The sequence below is a fragment of the Saccoglossus kowalevskii genome, chromosome 6 (genome assembly GCF_978046115.1).
Source record: "Saccoglossus kowalevskii chromosome 6, keSacKowa6.1, whole genome shotgun sequence".
Classification (NCBI taxonomy): Eukaryota; Metazoa; Hemichordata; class Enteropneusta; family Harrimaniidae; genus Saccoglossus; species Saccoglossus kowalevskii.
Window position 1 is genome coordinate 30060953 of NC_140646.1, and position 23277 is coordinate 30084229.

A 23277-nucleotide genomic window follows, 5' to 3' on the forward strand; every position below is an offset into this window, starting at 1 on the left:
TATGGGGAATGCAGGTAACACCTATGGGGAATGCAGGTAACACATATGGGGAATGCAGGTAACACATATGCGGAATAAAGATAATATCTATGAGGAATGCAGGTAACACCTATGGGGAATGCAGGTAACACTTTAAAATGGGGAATGCGGGTAACACCTATGGGGAATAAAGGTAATATGTATGAGAAATGCAGGTAACACCTATGGGGAATACAGGTAACACTTATGGGGAATGCAGGTAACACCTATGGGGAATGCAGGTAACACATATGGAGAATACAGGTAACACTTATGGGGAATACAGGTAACACTTATGGGGAATGCAGGTAACACTTATGGGGAATGCAGGTAACACCTATGGGGAATGCAGGTAACACATATGGGGAATACAGGTAACACTTATGGGGAATACAGGTAACACTTATGGGGAATGCAGGTAACACTTATGGGGAATGCAGGTAGCACCTAAGGGGAATGCAGGTAACACATATGGGGAATACAGGTAACACCTATGGGGAATGCAGGTAACCCTTATGGGGAATAAAAGTAACACCTATGGGGAATAAAGGTAATATCTATGAGGAATGCAGGTAACACTTATGGGAATGCAGGGACACTTATGGGGAATGCAGGTAACACTTATGGGGAATAAAAGTAACACGTATGGGGAATAAAGGTAATATCTATGAGGAATGCAGGTAACACTTATGGGAATGCAGGGACACTTATGGGGAATGCAGGTAACATCTATAGGGAATGCAGGTAACATCTATAGGGAATGCAGGTAATACTTATGGGGAATGCAGGTAACACCTATGGGGAATGTCAGTAACACCTATGGGGAATGCAGGCAACACCTATGGGGAATGCAGGCAACCCTTTAATATGGGGAATGCGAGTAACATCTATGGGGAATAAAGGTAATATGTATGAGAAATGCATGTAACACCTATGGGGAATACAGGTAACACTTATGGGGAATACAGGTAACACTTATGGGGAATGCAGGTAACACCTATGGGGAATGCAGGTAACACTTATGGGGAATAAAAGTAACACCTATGGGGAATAAAGGTAATATCTATGAGGAATGCAGGTAACACTTATGGGAATGCAGGGACACATATGGGGAATGCAGGAACACATGTGGGGAATGCAGGTAACATCTATAGCGAATGCAGGTAACACTTATGGGGAATGCAGGTAGCACCTATGGGGAATGTTAGTAACACCTATGGGGAATGCAGGAACACATATGGGGAATGCAGGTAACATCTATGGGGAATGCAGGTAACACTTATGGGGAATGCAGGTAACACCTATGGGGAATGCCAGTAACACTTATGGGGAATGCCAGTAACACCTATGGGGAATGCCAGTAACACCTATGGGGAATGCAGGCAACACCTATGGGGAATGCAGGCAACACCTATGGGGAATGCAGGCAACACCTATGGGGAATGCAGGCAACACCTATGGGGAATGCAGGCAACACCTATGGGGAATGCAGGCAACACCTATGGGGAATGCAGGCAACACCTATGGGGAATGCAGGCAACACCTATGGGGAATGCAGGCAACACCTATGGGGAATGCAGGCAACACCTATGGGGAATGCAGGTAACACCTTAATATGGGGAATGCAGGTAACACTTTAATATGGGGAATGCAGGTAACCCTTATGGGGAATAAAAGTAACACCTATGGGGAATAAAGGTAATATCTATGAGGAATGCAGGTTACACATATGGGGAATGCAGGTAACATCTATGGGGAATACAGGTAACACCTATGGGAATACAGGTAACACCTATGTGAATACAGGTAACACCTATGGGGAATACAGGTAACACTTATGGGGAATAAAGATAATATGTATGAGAAATGCAGGTAACACCTATGGGGAATACAGGTAACACTTATGGGGAATGCAGGTAACACCTATGGGGAATGCAGGTAACACCTATGGGGAATGCAGGTAACACATATGGGGAATGCAGGTAACATCTATGGGGAATGCAGGTAACACTTATGGGGAATGCAGGTAACACCTATGGGGAATGCCAGTAACACTTATGGGGAATGCCAGTAACACCTATGGGGAATGCCAGTAACACCTATGGGGAATGCAGGCAACACCTATGGGGAATGCAGGCAACACCTATGGGGAATGCAGGCAACACCTATGGGGAATGCAGGCAACACCTATGGGGAATGCAGGCAACACCTATGGGGAATGCAGGCAACACCTATGGGGAATGCAGGCAACACCTATGGGGAATGCAGGCAACACCTATGGGGAATACAGGTAACACCTTAATATGGGGAATGCAGGTAACACTTTAATATGGGGAATGCAGGTAACCCTTATGGGGAATAAAAGTAACACCTATGGGGAATAAAGGTAATATCTATGAGGAATGCAGGTAACACATATGGGGAATGCAGGTAACATCTATGGGGAATACAGGTAACACCTATGGGAATACAGGTAACACCTATGGGAATACAGGTAACACCTATGTGAATACAGGTAACACCTATGGGGAATACAGGTAACACTTATGGGGAATAAAGATAATATCTATGAGGAATACAGGTAACACCTATGGGGAATGCAGGTAACACTTTAATATGGGGAATGCAGGTAACACCTATGGGGAATAAAGGTAATATGTATGAGAAATGCAGGTAACACCTATGGGGAATACAGGTAACACTTATGGGGAATACAGGTAACACTTATGGGGAATGCAGGTAACACATATGGGGAATACAGGTAACACCTATAGGGAATGCAGGTAACACTTTAATATGGGGAATGCAGGTAACACCTATGGGGAATGCAGGTAACACTTTAATATGGGGAATGCAGGTAACACTTTAATATGGGAAATGCAGGTAACACCTATGGGGAATGCAGGTAACACTTATGGGGAATACAGGTAACACTTATGGGGAATGCAGGTAACACCTATGGGGAATGCAGGTAACACATATGGGGAATGCAGGTAACACATATGCGGAATAAAGATAATATCTATGAGGAATGCAGGTAACACCTATGGGGAATGCAGGTAACACTTTAAAATGGGGAATGCGGGTAACACCTATGGGGAATAAAGGTAATATGTATGAGAAATGCAGGTAACACCTATGGGGAATACAGGTAACACTTATGGGGAATGCAGGTAACACCTATGGGGAATGCAGGTAACACATATGGGGAATACAGGTAACACTTATGGGGAATACAGGTAACACTTATGGGGAATGCAGGTAACACTTATGGGGAATGCAGGTAACACCTATGGGGAATGCAGGTAACACATATGGGGAATACAGGTAACACTTATGGGGAATACAGGTAACACTTATGGGGAATGCAGGTAACACTTATGGGGAATGCAGGTAACACCTAAGGGGAATGCAGGTAACACATATGGGGAATACAGGTAACACCTATGGGGAATGCAGGTAACCCTTATGGGGAATAAAAGTAACACCTATGGGGAATAAAGGTAATATCTATGAGGAATGCAGGTAACACTTATGGGAATGCAGGGACACTTATGGGGAATGCAGGTAACACTTATGGGGAATAAAAGTAACACGTATGGGGAATAAAGGTAATATCTATGAGGAATGCAGGTAACACTTATGGGAATGCAGGGACACTTATGGGGAATGCAGGTAACAGCTATAGGGAATGCAGGTAACATCTATAGGGAATGCAGGTAATACTTATGGGGAATGCAGGTAACACCTATGGGGAATGTCAGTAACAACTATGGGGAATGCCAGTAACACCTATGGGGAATGCAGGCAACACCTATGGGGAATGCAGGCAACCCTTTAATATGGGGAATGCGAGTAACATCTATGGGGAATAAAGGTAATATGTATGAGAAATGCATGTAACACCTATGGGGAATACAGGTAACACTTATGGGGGAATACAGGTAACACTTATGGGGAATGCAGGTAACACCTATGGGGAATGCAGGTAACACTTATGGGGAATAAAAGTAACACCTATGGGGAATAAAGGTAATATCTATGAGGAATGCAGGTAATATCTATGAGGAATGCAGGTAACACTTATGGAAATGCAGGGACACATATGGGGAATGCAGGAACACATGTGGGGAATGCAGGTAACATCTATAGGGAATGCAGGTAACACTTATGGGGAACGCAGGTAACACCTATGGGGAATGTTAGTAACACCTATGGGGAATGCAGGAACACATATGGGGAATGCAGGTAACATCTATGGGGAATGCCAGTAACACTTATGGGGAATGCCAGTAACACCTATGGGGAATGCCAGTAACACCTATGGGGAATGCAGGCAACACCTATGGGGAATGCAGGCAACACCTATGGGGAATGCAGGCAACACCTATGGGGAATGCAGGCAACACCTATGGGGAATGCAGGCAACACCTATGGGGAATGCAGGCAACACCTATGGGAAATGCAGGTAACACCTTAATATGGGGAATGCAGGAACACATATGGGGAATGCAGGTAACATCTATGGGGAACGCAGGTAACACTTATGGGGAATGCAGGTAACACCTATGGGGAATGCCAGTAACACCTATGGGGAATGCCAGTAACACCTATGGGGAATGCAGGCAACACCTATGGGGAATGCAGGCAACACCTATGGGGAATGCAGGCAACACCTATGGGGAATGCAGGTAACACTTTAATATGGGGAATGCAGGTAACACCTATGGGGAATGCAGGTAACCCTTATGGGGAATAAAAGTAACACCTATGGGGAATGCAGGTAACATCTATGAGGAATACAGGTAACACTTATGGGAATGCAGGGACACTTATGGGGAATGCAGGAACACATATGGGGAATGCAGGTAACATCTATAGGGAATGCAGGTAACATCTACAGGGAATGCAGGTAACACTTATGGGGAATGCAGGTAACACCTATGGGGAATGTCAGTAACACCTATGGGGAATGCCAGTAACACCTATGGGGAATGCCAGTAACACCTATGAGGAATGCAGGTAACACCTATGGGGAGTGCAGGCAACACCTATGGGGAATGCAGGCAACACCTATGGGGAATGCAGGCAACACTTTAATATGGGGAATGCGAGTAACACCTATGGGGAATAAAGGTAATATGTATGAGAAATGCATGTAACACCTATGGGGAATACAGGTAACACTTATGGGGAATACAGGTAACACTTATGGGGAATGCAGGTAACACATATGGGGAATACAGGTAACACTTATGGGGAATACAGGTAACACTTATGGGGAATGCAGGTAACACTTATGGGGAATGCAGGTAACACCTATGGGGAATGCAGGTAACATCTATAGGGAATGCAGGTAACACTTATGGGGAATGCAGGTAACACCTATGGGGAATGTTAGTAACACCTATGGGGAATGCAGGAACACATATGGGGAATGCAGGTAACATCTATGGGGAATGCAGGTAACACTTATGGGGGAATGCCAGTAACACCTATGGGGAATGCCGGTAACACCTATGGGGAATGCAGGTAACACCTATGGGGAATGCAGGCAACACCTATGGGGAATGCAGGCAACACCTATGGGGAATGCAGGCAACACCTATGGGGAATGCAGGCAACACCTATGGGGAATGCAGGCAACACCTATGGGGAATGCAGGTAACACCTATGGGGAATGCCAGTAACACCTATGGGGAATGCCAGTAACACCTATGGGGAATGCAGGCAACACCTATGGGGAATGCAGGCAACACCTATGGGGAATGCAGGCAACACCTATGGGGAATGCAGGTAACACTTTAATATGGGGAATGCAGGTAACACCTATGGGGAATGCAGGTAACCCTTATGGGGAATAAAAGTAACACCTATGGGGAATGCAGGTAACATCTATGAGGAATACAGGTAACACTTATGGGAATGCAGGGACACTTATGGGGAATGCAGGAACACATATGAGGAATGCAGGTAACATCTATAGGGAATGCAGGTAACATCTATAGGGAATGCAGGTAACACTTATGGGGAATGCAGGTAACACCTATGGGGAATGTCAGTAACACCTATGGGGAATGCCAGTAACACCTATGGGGAATGCCAGTAACACCTATGAGGAATGCAGGTAACACCTATGGGGAGTGCAGGCAACACCTATGGGGAATGCAGGCAACACCTATGGGGAATGCAGGCAACACTTTAATATGGGGAATGCGAGTAACACCTATGGGGAATAAAGGTAATATGTATGAGAAATGCATGTAACACCTATGGGGAATACAGGTAACACTTATGGGGAATACAGGTAACACTTATGGGGAATGCAGGTAACACATATGGGGAATACAGGTAACACTTATGGGGAATACAGGTAACACTTATGGGGAATGCAGGTAACACTTATGGGGAATGCAGGTAACACCTATGGGGAATGCAGGTAACATCTATAGGGAATGCAGGTAACACTTATGGGGAATGCAGGTAACACCTATGGGGAATGTTAGTAACACCTATGGGGAATGCAGGAACACATATGGGGAATGCAGGTAACATCTATGGGGAATGCAGGTAACACTTATGGGGAATGCAGGTAACACCTATGGGGGAATGCCAGTAACACCTATGGGGAATGCCGGTAACACCTATGGGGAATGCAGGTAACACCTATGGGGAATGCAGGCAACACCTATGGGGAATGCAGGCAACACCTATGGGGAATGCAGGCAACACCTATGGGGAATGCAGGTAACACCTTAATATGGGGAATGCAGGTAACACTTTAATATGGGGAATGCAGGTAACACTTTAATATGGGGAATGCAGGTAACCCTTATGGGGAATAAAAGTAACACCTATGGGGAATAAAGGTAATATCTATGAGGAATGCAGGTAACACATATGGGGAATACATGTAACACCTATGGGAATACAGGTAACACCTATGGGGAATACAGGTAACACTTATGGGGAATAAAGATAACACCTATGGGGAATGTCAGTAACACCTATGGGGAATGCCAGTAACACCTATGGGGAATGCCAGTAACACCTATGGGGAATGCCAGTAACACCTATGGGGAATGCAGGCAACACCTATGGGGAATGCAGGCAACACCTATGGGGAATGCAGGCAACACTTTAATATGGGAAATGCAGGTAACACTTTAATATGGGAAATGCAGGTAACACCTATGGGGAATGCAGGTAACACCTATGGGGAATGCAGGTAACACCTATGGGGAATGCAGGTAACACTTATGGGGAATGCAGGTAACACCTATGGGGAATGCCAGTAACACCTATGGGGAATGCAGGTAACCCTTATGGGGAATAAAATTAACACCTATGGGGAATAAAGGTAATATCTATGAGGAATACAGGTAACACTTATGGGAATGCAGGGACACTTATGGGGAATGCAGGAACACATATGGGGAATGCAGGTAACATCTATGGGGAATGCAGGTAACATCTATAGGGAATGCAGGTAACACTTATGGGGAATGCAGGTAACACCTATGGGGAATGTCAGTAACACCTATGGGGAATGCCAGTAACACCTATGGGGAATGCCAGTAACACCTATGGGGAATGCCAGTAACACCTATGGGGAATGCAGGCAACACCTATGGGGAATGCAGGCAACACCTATGGGGAATGCAGGCAACACCTATGGGGAATGCAGGCAACACTTTAATATGGGGAATGCGAGTAACACCTATGGGGAATAAAGGTAATATGTATGAGAAATGCATGTAACACCTATGGGGAATACAGGTAACACTTATGGGGAATACAGGTAACACTTATGGGGAATACAGGTAACACTTATGGGGAATGCAGGTAACACATATGGGGAATACAGGTAACACTTATGGGGAATACAGGTAACACTTATGGGGAATACAGGTAACACTTATGGGGAATGCAGGTAACACTTATGGGGAATGCAGGTAACACTTATGGGGAATGCAGGTAACACCTATGGGGAATGCAGGTAACACCTATGGGGAATGCAGGTAACACATATGGGGAATACAGGTAACACTTATGGGGAATGCAGGTAACACCTATGGGGAATGCAGGTAACACATATGGGGAATGCAGGTAACACATATGCGGAATAAAGATAATATCTATGAGGAATGCAGGTAACACCTATGGGGAATGCAGGTAACACTTTAAAATGGGGAATGCGGGTAACACCTATGGGGAATAAAGGTAATATGTATGAGAAATGCAGGTAACACCTATGGGGAATACAGGTAACACTTATGGGGAATGCAGGTAACACCTATGGGGAATGCAGGTAACACATATGGAGAATACAGGTAACACTTATGGGGAATACAGGTAACACTTATGGGGAATGCAGGTAACACTTATGGGGAATGCAGGTAACACCTATGGGGAATGCAGGTAACACATATGGGGAATACAGGTAACACTTATGGGGAATACAGGTAACACTTATGGGGAATGCAGGTAACACTTATGGGGAATGCAGGTAGCACCTAAGGGGAATGCAGGTAACACATATGGGGAATACAGGTAACACCTATGGGGAATGCAGGTAACCCTTATGGGGAATAAAAGTAACACCTATGGGGAATAAAGGTAATATCTATGAGGAATGCAGGTAACACTTATGGGAATGCAGGGACACTTATGGGGAATGCAGGTAACACTTATGGGGAATAAAAGTAACACGTATGGGGAATAAAGGTAATATCTATGAGGAATGCAGGTAACACTTATGGGAATGCAGGGACACTTATGGGGAATGCAGGTAACATCTATAGGGAATGCAGGTAACATCTATAGGGAATGCAGGTAATACTTATGGGGAATGCAGGTAACACCTATGGGGAATGTCAGTAACACCTATGGGGAATGCAGGCAACACCTATGGGGAATGCAGGCAACCCTTTAATATGGGGAATGCGAGTAACATCTATGGGGAATAAAGGTAATATGTATGAGAAATGCATGTAACACCTATGGGGAATACAGGTAACACTTATGGGGAATACAGGTAACACTTATGGGGAATGCAGGTAACACCTATGGGGAATGCAGGTAACACTTATGGGGAATAAAAGTAACACCTATGGGGAATAAAGGTAATATCTATGAGGAATGCAGGTAACACTTATGGGAATGCAGGGACACATATGGGGAATGCAGGAACACATGTGGGGAATGCAGGTAACATCTATAGCGAATGCAGGTAACACTTATGGGGAATGCAGGTAGCACCTATGGGGAATGTTAGTAACACCTATGGGGAATGCAGGAACACATATGGGGAATGCAGGTAACATCTATGGGGAATGCAGGTAACACTTATGGGGAATGCAGGTAACACCTATGGGGAATGCCAGTAACACTTATGGGGAATGCCAGTAACACCTATGGGGAATGCCAGTAACACCTATGGGGAATGCAGGCAACACCTATGGGGAATGCAGGCAACACCTATGGGGAATGCAGGCAACACCTATGGGGAATGCAGGCAACACCTATGGGGAATGCAGGCAACACCTATGGGGAATGCAGGCAACACCTATGGGGAATGCAGGCAACACCTATGGGGAATGCAGGCAACACCTATGGGGAATGCAGGCAACACCTATGGGGAATGCAGGTAACACCTTAATATGGGGAATGCAGGTAACACTTTAATATGGGGAATGCAGGTAACCCTTATGGGGAATAAAAGTAACACCTATGGGGAATAAAGGTAATATCTATGAGGAATGCAGGTTACACATATGGGGAATGCAGGTAACATCTATGGGGAATACAGGTAACACCTATGGGAATACAGGTAACACCTATGTGAATACAGGTAACACCTATGGGGAATACAGGTAACACTTATGGGGAATAAAGATAATATGTATGAGAAATGCAGGTAACACCTATGGGGAATACAGGTAACACTTATGGGGAATGCAGGTAACACCTATGGTGAATGCAGGTAACACCTATGGGGAATGCAGGTAACACATATGGGGAATGCAGGTAACATCTATGGGGAATGCAGGTAACACTTATGGGGAATGCAGGTAACACCTATGGGGAATGCCAGTAACACTTATGGGGAATGCCAGTAACACCTATGGGGAATGCCAGTAACACCTATGGGGAATGCAGGCAACACCTATGGGGAATGCAGGCAACACCTATGGGGAATGCAGGCAACACCTATGGGGAATGCAGGCAACACCTATGGGGAATGCAGGCAACACCTATGGGGAATGCAGGCAACACCTATGGGGAATGCAGGCAACACCTATGGGGAATGCAGGCAACACCTATGGGGAATACAGGTAACACCTTAATATGGGGAATGCAGGTACCACTTTAATATGGGGAATGCAGGTAACCCTTATGGGGAATAAAAGTAACACCTATGGGGAATAAAGGTAATATCTATGAGGAATGCAGGTAACACATATGGGGAATGCAGGTAACATCTATGGGGAATACAGGTAACACCTATGGGAATACAGGTAACACCTATGGGAATACAGGTAACACCTATGTGAATACAGGTAACACCTATGGGGAATACAGGTAACACTTATGGGGAATAAAGATAATATCTATGAGGAATACAGGTAACACCTATGGGGAATGCAGGTAACACTTTAATATGGGGAATGCAGGTAACACCTATGGGGAATAAAGGTAATATGTATGAGAAATGCAGGTAACACCTATGGGGAATACAGGTAACACTTATGGGGAATACAGGTAACACTTATGGGGAATGCAGGTAACACATATGGGGAATACAGGTAACACCTATAGGGAATGCAGGTAACACTTTAATATGGGGAATGCAGGTAACACCTATGGGGAATGCAGGTAACACTTTAATATGGGGAATGCAGGTAACACTTTAATATGGGAAATGCAGGTAACACCTATGGGGAATGCAGGTAACACTTATGGGGAATACAGGTAACACTTATGGGGAATGCAGGTAACACCTATGGGGAATGCAGGTAACACATATGGGGAATGCAGGTAACACATATGCGGAATAAAGATAATATCTATGAGGAATGCAGGTAACACCTATGGGGAATGCAGGTAACACTTTAAAATGGGGAATGCGGGTAACACCTATGGGGAATAAAGGTAATATGTATGAGAAATGCAGGTAACACCTATGGGGAATACAGGTAACACTTATGGGGAATGCAGGTAACACCTATGGGGAATGCAGGTAACACATATGGGGAATACAGGTAACACTTATGGGGAATACAGGTAACACTTATGGGGAATGCAGGTAACACTTATGGGGAATGCAGGTAACACCTATGGGGAATGCAGGTAACACATATGGGGAATACAGGTAACACTTATGGGGAATACAGGTAACACTTATGGGGAATGCAGGTAACACTTATGGGGAATGCAGGTAACACCTAAGGGGAATGCAGGTAACACATATGGGGAATACAGGTAACACCTATGGGGAATGCAGGTAACCCTTATGGGGAATAAAAGTAACACCTATGGGGAATAAAGGTAATATCTATGAGGAATGCAGGTAACACTTATGGGAATGCAGGGACACTTATGGGGAATGCAGGTAACACTTATGGGGAATAAAAGTAACACGTATGGGGAATAAAGGTAATATCTATGAGGAATGCAGGTAACACTTATGGGAATGCAGGGACACTTATGGGGAATGCAGGTAACAGCTATAGGGAATGCAGGTAACATCTATAGGGAATGCAGGTAATACTTATGGGGAATGCAGGTAACACCTATGGGGAATGTCAGTAACACCTATGGGGAATGCCAGTAACACCTATGGGGAATGCAGGCAACACCTATGGGGAATGCAGGCAACCCTTTAATATGGGGAATGCGAGTAACATCTATGGGGAATAAAGGTAATATGTATGAGAAATGCATGTAACACCTATGGGGAATACAGGTAACACTTATGGGGGAATACAGGTAACACTTATGGGGAATGCAGGTAACACCTATGGGGAATGCAGGTAACACTTATGGGGAATAAAAGTAACACCTATGGGGAATAAAGGTAATATCTATGAGGAATGCAGGTAATATCTATGAGGAATGCAGGTAACACTTATGGGAATGCAGGGACACATATGGGGAATGCAGGAACACATGTGGGGAATGCAGGTAACATCTATAGGGAATGCAGGTAACACTTATGGGGAACGCAGGTAACACCTATGGGGAATGTTAGTAACACCTATGGGGAATGCAGGAACACATATGGGGAATGCAGGTAACATCTATGGGGAATGCCAGTAACACTTATGGGGAATGCCAGTAACACCTATGGGGAATGCCAGTAACACCTATGGGGAATGCAGGCAACACCTATGGGGAATGCAGGCAACACCTATGGGGAATGCAGGCAACACCTATGGGGAATGCAGGCAACACCTATGGGGAATGCAGGCAACACCTATGGGGAATGCAGGCAACACCTATGGGAAATGCAGGCAACACCTATGGGGAATGCAGGCAACACCTATGGGGAATGCAAGCAACACCTATGGGGAATAGAGGTAACACCTTAATATGGGGAATGCAGGTAACACTTTAATATGGGGAATGCAGGTAACCCTTATGGGGAATGCAAGCAACACCTATGGGGAATACAGGTAACACCTTAATATGGGGAATGCAGGTAACACTTTAATATGGGGAATGCAGGTAACCCTTATGGGGAATGCCAGTAACACCTATGGGGAATGCCAGTAACACCTATGGGGAATGCAGGCAACACCTATGGGGAATGCAGGCAACACCTATGGGGAATGCAGGCAACACCTATGGGGAATGCAGGCAACACCTATGGGGAATGCAGGCAACACCTATGGGGAATGCAGGCAACACCTATGGGGAATGCAGGCAACACCTATGGGGAATGCAGGCAACACCTATGGGGAATACAGGTAACACCTTAATATGGGGAATGCAGGTAACACTTTAATATGGGGAATGCAGGTAACCCTTATGGGGAATAAAAGTAACACCTATGGGGAATAAAGGTAATATCTATGAGGAATGCAGGTAACACATATGGGGAATGCAGGTAACATCTATGGGGAATACAGGTAACACCTATGGGAATACAGGTAACACCTATGGGAATACAGGTAACACCTATGTGAATACAGGTAACACCTATGGGGAATACAGGTAACACTTATGGGGAATAAAGATAATATCTATGAGGAATACAGGTAACACCTATGGGGAATGCAGGTAACACTTTAATATGGGGAATGCAGGTAACACCTATGGGGAATAAAGGTAATATGTATGAGAAATGCAGGTAACACCTATGGGGAATACAGGTAACACTTATGGGGAATACAGGTAACACTTATGGGGAATGCAGGTAACACATATGGGGAATACAGGTAACACCTATAGGGAATGCAGGTAACACTTTAATATGGGGAATGCAGGTAACACCTATGGGGAATGCAGGTAACACTTTAATATGGGGAATGCAGGTAACACTTTAATATGGGAAATGCAGGTAACACCTATGGGGAATGCAGGTAACACTTATGGGGAATACAGGTAACACTTATGGGGAATGCAGGTAACACCTATGGGGAATGCAGGTAACACATATGGGGAATGCAGGTAACACATATGCGGAATAAAGATAATATCTATGAGGAATGCAGGTAACACCTATGGGGAATGCAGGTAACACTTTAAAATGGGGAATGCGGGTAACACCTATGGGGAATAAAGGTAATATGTATGAGAAATGCAGGTAACACCTATGGGGAATACAGGTAACACTTATGGGGAATGCAGGTAACACCTATGGGGAATGCAGGTAACACATATGGGGAATACAGGTAACACTTATGGGGAATACAGGTAACACTTATGGGGAATGCAGGTAACACTTATGGGGAATGCAGGTAACACCTATGGGGAATGCAGGTAACACATATGGGGAATACAGGTAACACTTATGGGGAATACAGGTAACACTTATGGGGAATGCAGGTAACACTTATGGGGAATGCAGGTAACACCTAAGGGGAATGCAGGTAACACATATGGGGAATACAGGTAACACCTATGGGGAATGCAGGTAACCCTTATGGGGAATAAAAGTAACACCTATGGGGAATAAAGGTAATATCTATGAGGAATGCAGGTAACACTTATGGGAATGCAGGGACACTTATGGGGAATGCAGGTAACACTTATGGGGAATAAAAGTAACACGTATGGGGAATAAAGGTAATATCTATGAGGAATGCAGGTAACACTTATGGGAATGCAGGGACACTTATGGGGAATGCAGGTAACAGCTATAGGGAATGCAGGTAACATCTATAGGGAATGCAGGTAATACTTATGGGGAATGCAGGTAACACCTATGGGGAATGTCAGTAACACCTATGGGGAATGCCAGTAACACCTATGGGGAATGCAGGCAACACCTATGGGGAATGCAGGCAACCCTTTAATATGGGGAATGCGAGTAACATCTATGGGGAATAAAGGTAATATGTATGAGAAATGCATGTAACACCTATGGGGAATACAGGTAACACTTATGGGGGAATACAGGTAACACTTATGGGGAATGCAGGTAACACCTATGGGGAATGCAGGTAACACTTATGGGGAATAAAAGTAACACCTATGGGGAATAAAGGTAATATCTATGAGGAATGCAGGTAATATCTATGAGGAATGCAGGTAACACTTATGGGAATGCAGGGACACATATGGGGAATGCAGGAACACATGTGGGGAATGCAGGTAACATCTATAGGGAATGCAGGTAACACTTATGGGGAACGCAGGTAACACCTATGGGGAATGTTAGTAACACCTATGGGGAATGCAGGAACACATATGGGGAATGCAGGTAACATCTATGGGGAATGCCAGTAACACTTATGGGGAATGCCAGTAACACCTATGGGGAATGCCAGTAACACCTATGGGGAATGCAGGCAACACCTATGGGGAATGCAGGCAACACCTATGGGGAATGCAGGCAACACCTATGGGGAATGCAGGCAACACCTATGGGGAATGCAGGCAACACCTATGGGGAATGCAGGCAACACCTATGGGGAATGCAGGCAACACCTATGGGGAATGCAGGCAACACCTATGGGGAATGCAAGCAACACCTATGGGGAATACAGGTAACACCTTAATATGGGGAATGCAGGTAACACTTTAATATGGGGAATGCAGGTAACCCTTATGGGGAATAAAAGTAACACCTATGGGGAATAAAGGTAATATCTATGAGGAATGCAGGTAACACATATGGGGAATGCAGGTAACATCTATGGGGAATACAGGTAACACCTATGGGAATACAGGTAACACCTATGGGAATACAGGTAACACCTATGTGAATACAGGTAACACCTATGGGGAATACAGGTAACACTTATGGGGAATAAAGATAATATCTATGAGGAATGCAGGTAACACCTATGGGGAATGCAGGTAACACTTTAATATGGGGAATGCAGGTAACACATATGGGGAATACAGGTAACACCTATAGGGAATGCAGGTAACATCTATGGTGAATGCAGGCAACACTTTAATATGGGGAATGCGAGTAACACCTATGGGGAATAAAGGTAATATGTATGAGAAATGCATGTAACACCTATGGGGAATACAGGTAACACTTATGGGGAATACAGGTAACACTTATGGGGAATGCAGGTAACACATATGGGGAATACAGGTAACACTTATGGGGAATACAGGTAACACTTATGGGGAATGCAGGTAACACTTATGGGGAATACAGGTAACACCTATGGGGAATGCAGGTAACACCTATGGGGAATGCAGGTAACATCTATAGGGAATGCAGGTAACACTTATGGGGAATGCAGGTAACACCTATGGGGAATGTTAGTAACACCTATGGGGAATGCAGGAACACATATGGGGAATGCAGGTAACATCTATGGGGAATGCAGGTAACACTTATGGGGAATGCAGGTAACACCTATGGGGGAATGCCAGTAACACCTATGGGGAATGCCGGTAACACCTATGGGGAATACATGTAACACCTATGGGAATGCAGGCAACACCTATGGGGAATGCAGGTAACACCTTAATATGGGGAATGCAGGTAACACTTTAATATGGGGAATGCAGGTAACACTTTAATATGGGGAATGCAGGTAACCCTTATGGGGAATAAAAGTAACACCTATGGGGAATAAAGGTAATATCTATGAGGAATGCAGGTAACACATATGGGGAATGCAGGTAACATCTATGGGGAATACATGTAACACCTATGGGAATACAGGTAACACCTATGGGGAATACAGGTAACACTTATGGGGAATAAAGATAATATCTATGAGGAATGCAGGTAACACCTATGGGGAATGCAGGTAACACTTTAATATGGGGAATGCAGGTAGCACCTATGGGGAATGTTAGTAACACCTATGGGGAATGCAGGAACACATATGGGGAATGCAGGTAACATCTATGGGGAATGCCAGTAACACTTATGGGGAATGCCAGTAACACCTATGGGGAATGCCAGTAACACCTATGGGGAATGCCAGTAACACCTATGGGGAATGCAGGCAACACCTATGGGGAATGCAGGCAACACCTATGGGGAATGCAGGCAACACCTATGGGGAATGCAGGCAACACCTATGGGGAATGCAGGCAACACCTATGGGGAATGCAGGCAACACCTATGGGGAATGCAGGCAACACCTATGGGGAATGCAAGCAACACCTATGGGGAATACAGGTAACACCTTAATATGGGGAATGCAGGTAACACTTTAATATGGGGAATGCAGGTAACCCTTATGGGGAATAAAAGTAACACCTATGGGGAATAAAGGTAATATCTATGAGGAATGCAGGTAACACATATGGGGAATGCAGGTAACATCTATGGGGAATACAGGTAACACCTATGGGAATACAGGTAACACCTATGGGAATACAGGTAACACCTATGTGAATACAGGTAACACCTATGGGGAATACAGGTAACACTTATGGGGAATAAAGATAATATCTATGAGGAATGCAGGTAACACCTATGGGGAATGCAGGTAACACTTTAATATGGGGAATGCAGGTAACACCTATGGGGAATAAAGGTAATATGTATGAGAAATGCAGGTAACACCTATGGGGAATACAGGTAACACTTATGGGGAATACAGGTAACACTTATGGGGAATGCAGGTAACACATATGGGGAATACAGGTAACACCTATAGGGAATGCAGGTAACACTTTAATATGGGGAATGCAGGTAACACCTATGGGGAATGCAGGTAACACTTTAATATGGGGAATGCAGGTAACACTTTAATATGGGGAATGCAGGTAACACCTATGGGGAATGCCAGTAACACCTATGGGGAATGCCAGTAACACCTATGGGGAATGCCAGTAACACCTATGAGGAATGCAGGTAACACCTATGGGGAATGCAGGCAACAGCTATGGGGAATGCAGGCAACACCTATGGGGAATGCAGGCAACACTTTAATATGGGGAATGCGAGTAACACCTATGGGGAATAAAGGTAATATGTATGAGAAATGCATGTAACACCTATGGGGAATACAGGTAACACTTATGGGGAATACAGGTAACACTTATGGGGAATGCAGGTAACACATATGGGGAATACAGGTAACACTTATGGGGAATACAGGTAACACTTATGGGGAATACAGGTAACACTTATGGGGAATGCAGGTAACACTTATGGGGAATGCAGGTAACACCTATGGGGAATGCAGGTAACACATATGGGGAATACAGGTAACACATATGGGGAATACAGGTAACCCTTATGGGGAATACAGGTAACACTTATGGGGAATGCAGGTAACACCTATGGGGAATGCAGGTAACACATATGGGGAATGCAGGTAACACATATGCGGAATAAAGATAATATCTATGAGGAATGCAGGTAACACCTATGGGGAATGCAGGTAACACTTTAATATGGGGAATGCGGGTAACACCTATGGGGAATAAAGGTAATATGTATGAGAAATGCAGGTAACACCTATGGGGAATACAGGTAACACTTATGGGGAATGCAGGTAACACCTATGGGGAATGCAGGTAACACTTATGGGGAATACAGGTAACACTTATGGGGAATACAGGTAACACTTATGGGGAATGCAGGTAACACTTATGGGGAATGCAGGTAACACCTATGGGGAATGCAGGTAACACATATGGGGAATACAGGTAACACTTATGGGGAATACAGGTAACACTTATGGGGAATACAGGTAACACTTATGGGGAATGCAGGTAACACCTATGGGGAATGCAGGTAACATATGGGGAATACAGGTAACACCTATGGGGAATGCAGGTAACCCTTATGGGGAATAAAAGTAACACCTATGGGGAATAAAGGTAATATCTATGAGGAATGCAGGTAACACTTATGGGAATGCAGGGACACTTATGGGGAATGCAGGTAACACTTATGGGGAATAAAAGTAACACGTATGGGGAATAAAGGTAATATCTATGAGGAATGCAGGTAACACTTATGGGAATGCAGGGACACTTATGGGGAATGCAGGTAACATCTATAGGGAATGCAGGTAACACCTATGGGGAATGTCAGTAACACCTATGGGGAATGCCAGTAACACCTATGGGGAATGCAGGCAACACCTATGGGGAATGCAGGCAACACTTTAATATGGGGAATGCGAGTAACACCTATGGGGAATAAAGGTAATATGTATGAGAAATGCATGTAACACCTATGGGGAATACAGGTAACACTTATGGGGAATACAGGTAACACTTATGGGGAATGCAGGTAACACTTATGGGGAATGCAGGTAACACCTATGGGGAATGCAGGTAACACATATGGGGAATAAAGATAATATCTATGAGAAATGCAGGTAACACCTATGGGGAATACAGGTAACACTTATGGGGAATGCAGGTAACACCTATGGGGAATGCAGGTAACACATATGGGGAATACAGGTAACACTTATGGGGAATACAGGTAACGCAGGTAACACTTATGGGGAATGCAGGTAACACTTATGGGGAATGCAGGTAACACCTATGGGGAATGCAGGTAACACATATGGGGAATACAGGTAACACTTATGGGGAATACAGGTAACACTTATGGGGAATGCAGGTAACACTTATGGGGAATGCAGGTAACACCTATGGGGAATGCAGGTAACACATATGGGGAATACAGGTAACACCTATGGGGAATGCAGGTAACCCTTATGGGGAATAAAAGTAACACCTATGGGGAATAAAGGTAATATCTATGAGGAATGCAGATAACACTTATGGGAATGCAGGGACACTTATGGGGAATGCAGGTAACACTTATGGGGAATAAAAGTAACACCTATGGGGAATAAAGGTAATATCTATGAGGAATGCAGGTAACACTTATGGGAATGCAGGGACACTTATGGGGAATGCAGGAACACATATGGGGAATGCAGGTAACATCTATAGGGAATGCAGGTAACACTTATGGGGAATGCAGGTAACACTTATGGGGAATGCAGGTAACACCTATATGGAATGTCAGTAACACTTATGGGGAATGCAGGAACACATATGGGGAATGCAGGTAACATCTATGGGGAATGCAGGTAACATCTATGGGGAATGCAGGTAACACTTATGGGGAATGCAGGTAACACGTATGGGGAATGCAGGTAACACCTATGGGGAATGCAAGCAACACCTATGGGGAATGCAGGTAACACTTTAATATGGGGAATGCAGGTAACCCTTATGGGGAATAAAAGTAACACCTATGGGGAATGCAGGTAACACCTATGGGGAATGCAGGGACACTTATGGGGAATGCAGGTAACACATATGGGGAATGCAGGTAACATCTAAGGGGAATATAGGTAACACCTATGGGAATACAGGTAACACCTATGGGGAATACAGGTAACACATATGGGGAATAAAGATAATGTCTATGAGGAATGCAGGTAACACCTATGGGGAATGCAGGTAACACTTTAATATGGGGAATGCAGGTAACACTATATGGGGAATGCAGGTAACACATATGGGGAATACAGGTAACACTTATGGGGAATGCAGGTAACACTTATGGGGAATGCAGGTAACACCTATATGGAATGTCAGTAACACCTATGGGGAATGCAGGAACACATATGGGGAATGCAGGTAACATCTATGGGGAATGCAGGTAACATCTATGGGGAATGCAGGTAACACTTATGGGGAATGCAGGTAACACTCTTGGGGAATGCAGGTAACATCTATGGGGAATGCTGGTAACATCTATGGGGAATGCAGGTAACATCTATGGGGAATGCAGGTAACACCTATGGGGAATGCAGGTAACACTTTAATATGGGGAATGCAGGTAACCCTTATGGGGAATAAAAGTAACACCTATGGGGAATAAAGGTAATATCTATGAGGAATGCAGGTAACTCTTATGGGGAATACAGGTAACACTTATGGGGAATACAGGTAACACCTATGGGGAATGCAGGTAACACCTATGGGGAATGCAGGTAACACCTATGGGGAATGCAGGTAACACATATGGGGAATACAGGTAACACCTATGGGGAATACAGGTAACACTTATGGGGAATGCAGGTAACACCTATGGGGAATGCAGGTAACACCTATGGGGAATGCAGGTAACACATATGGGGAATACAGGTAACACTTATGGGGAATACAGGTAACACCTATGGGGAATGCAGGTAACACCTATGGGGAATGCAGGTAACACCTATGGGGAATGCAGGTAACACATATGGGGAATACAGGTAACACATATGGGGAATACAGGTAACACCTATGGGGAATACAGGTAACACATTTAACACCACCTGCTATCATGTTTATTTTCTAGCTTCAAATCCACATCCACATCTGTAATTGTTTTCTTGCAGACTCTAAGAAGATCGTGTCGCCAAGTGAGTTGCAGGACATCGGTGATCATTTTGGTAAAGATTTCAGACGACTTGGACGTGCAATCGGATTAACCGAAGGACAGATAGACAATGTATGTCACAACTACGAAGGTTTACAGGAGATTAATTACCAGCTTCTTTATACTTGGAAGCAAGACAATGGAAACAACGCAACTCGAGTAGCGCTTGCTGCTTTACTTCTTAAAATCAATAAAGGTGAATTAGCAGCTAGGTTACCATTTGATGAAGCAGATGACGGTGCTGATGACGAACAATCACTGCCATAACTGGTTTCATTTCCAGTGACTTGGGGCAGTGTAGGTATGACAGATTCTAATTGGCCTCTGGACTGATTTGTGGGTCTCTTTTATTTAAGACATCTTGGTGAGAATTATTCTTATCAATTTAAAATTTGAGCATAAATGCTTGTTCTGTACATTAATTTGTTGTTATTCTTAATTTAATACAATATACAAGTAGTTTGGAATGAACAATTTCCAATGTGTTGTCATGGTGACACATATTTCAAATTGTTCATGTCATAAATATAGATTCAGTGTTTGCTTACAACAAAAATATTGTCATTTTTGTACGCCGATATCTATTTTTGCCAACTTTCATCATATTTTTATGAATATGTTGATCCTGACATGTATTTTATGATGAATTTTGTGAATCTATTTGAAAAATATGAAGAAATTACAGCTGTACAGTTATGAGAATTACTGGAATGAAAATGTAGATGGGGTTCTTTAAGTATGCTGATCTTCATGAAGTTTAAACCCTGCTAAATGCCTGCGGTGAGGCTAAATTGTTACAAATTTTAAAAGCACTACTAATTCATGATATTTTTTGAGAGCAATTAGTTTAGGGACTCATGACTGGCAGTCATGTTTGTTTTATATTATCATGTTCCAAACCATTTCTCGGACATGACCGATTTACCAAACACAACAATTGTATTCAATGGCATTTGTATTTTCTTTTGACGATCTTTAATGAATGACTTATGGCCATCTTTGTCACACATTAAATTTTCAAACTAGTATGAACACCACAAATGTTACACACATGTTGTTTGGTTTTATTATTCAATCCAAAATGTTCAACTGATTTACGTACAAATTATTCAATCTTATTCCTAGAAGTTGTCACTATGATTGAACAAAACCTGGATAAGTTGCCATTCCCAGTAAAACAATATTTTTAACATGCTCAATACTCCCCCAACATTTAATTATAATCTTTGTATGGCTTTCATTGTTTATAATTTACACTGATTGGGGACTATGTCATTGACAATGACTTTTTACATTTAAATTTTGAAATCATGAGCAAATTTTCCTGTATAACTTGATACTGGCTCAATCTGTTTAAAGAATTAGTACCATATTTCCTCTATTATTATTTCCACTTAACATAAATGGCAGCATTGTGTCTATGGTGACAATAAGTCATATTTCAGTGATCTAGTATACAATAAATGCATTTTTTACCAGTATCATCAAAGATGGAAGGGAAAGGTATATTAAGGGAAACATTTCAGTTCGGAGTTGTAGCTGTTGTCATTTTTGCTATTGTGTGCAAATATCATGCAAAAATTGAGAAAATCTGATAAAATATTTTGATTGTTTCTACTTGACTGATCACGAGTGATACACATTCAAAGGTCACTGATCTCAGTGGAAATATGCTTTGGTTTATGTGTGCTTTCATTATAGACGCACTTCTATGGAATTGCTTCTCAGTAAACCCAGATAGATCTATTGAATTTGAATTGTTTTTATTTATTTTTGTTTGAGCTTAGTGGCATTGGTACAGGGAAAGAATAAAGTAACAGTAACTTGATTAAAAGTTGTTTGTCAAATCCTATGCATTTTATCATATTTTATGTCGGTTTCTGTGTTTTAGAGAATTGGAATGATGTACATTATATTATTATTATTAATAAATGTATAATGCCTTCATACTTAATAATAATTAGAGGCAATATGATAACTAAGCAGAGCAGTTGTTGATGTATCTGATAAATATACAAACTGGGTTTTGGTTTAATTTTAAAGGGTGGTGGTCATTATGCTATGCATGCGCAAGGTATGGATCTCATTATTAACAAAGATGGCGACTTTGACTGTTTCGCAGACCAATGACTACAAACTGGGACTTTACTAAGTTTTAACTAGGTAATTTCTTTGTTGATTTGAAGGTATCAAAGGAGTCA

The 23277-nt window shown here is 43.3% G+C and overlaps 1 protein-coding gene across 2 annotated transcripts in view; it reads left to right on the forward strand.

Moving 5' to 3' along the window:
• LOC102802386 (receptor-interacting serine/threonine-protein kinase 1-like) overlaps positions 1 to 23036 on the forward strand; it is a 46559-nt gene extending 23523 nt beyond the window's left edge. For both annotated transcript variants that reach the window (XM_085500350.1, XM_085500351.1), the window contains exon 13: positions 21036 to 23036. In XM_085500350.1, the coding sequence (XP_085356476.1) occupies positions 21036 to 21343 (308 nt within the window). In that variant the 3' untranslated portion in view covers positions 21344 to 23036. The remainder of the gene's footprint in view (positions 1 to 21035) is intronic.
• Positions 23037 to 23277: the final 241 nt, after the last annotated feature.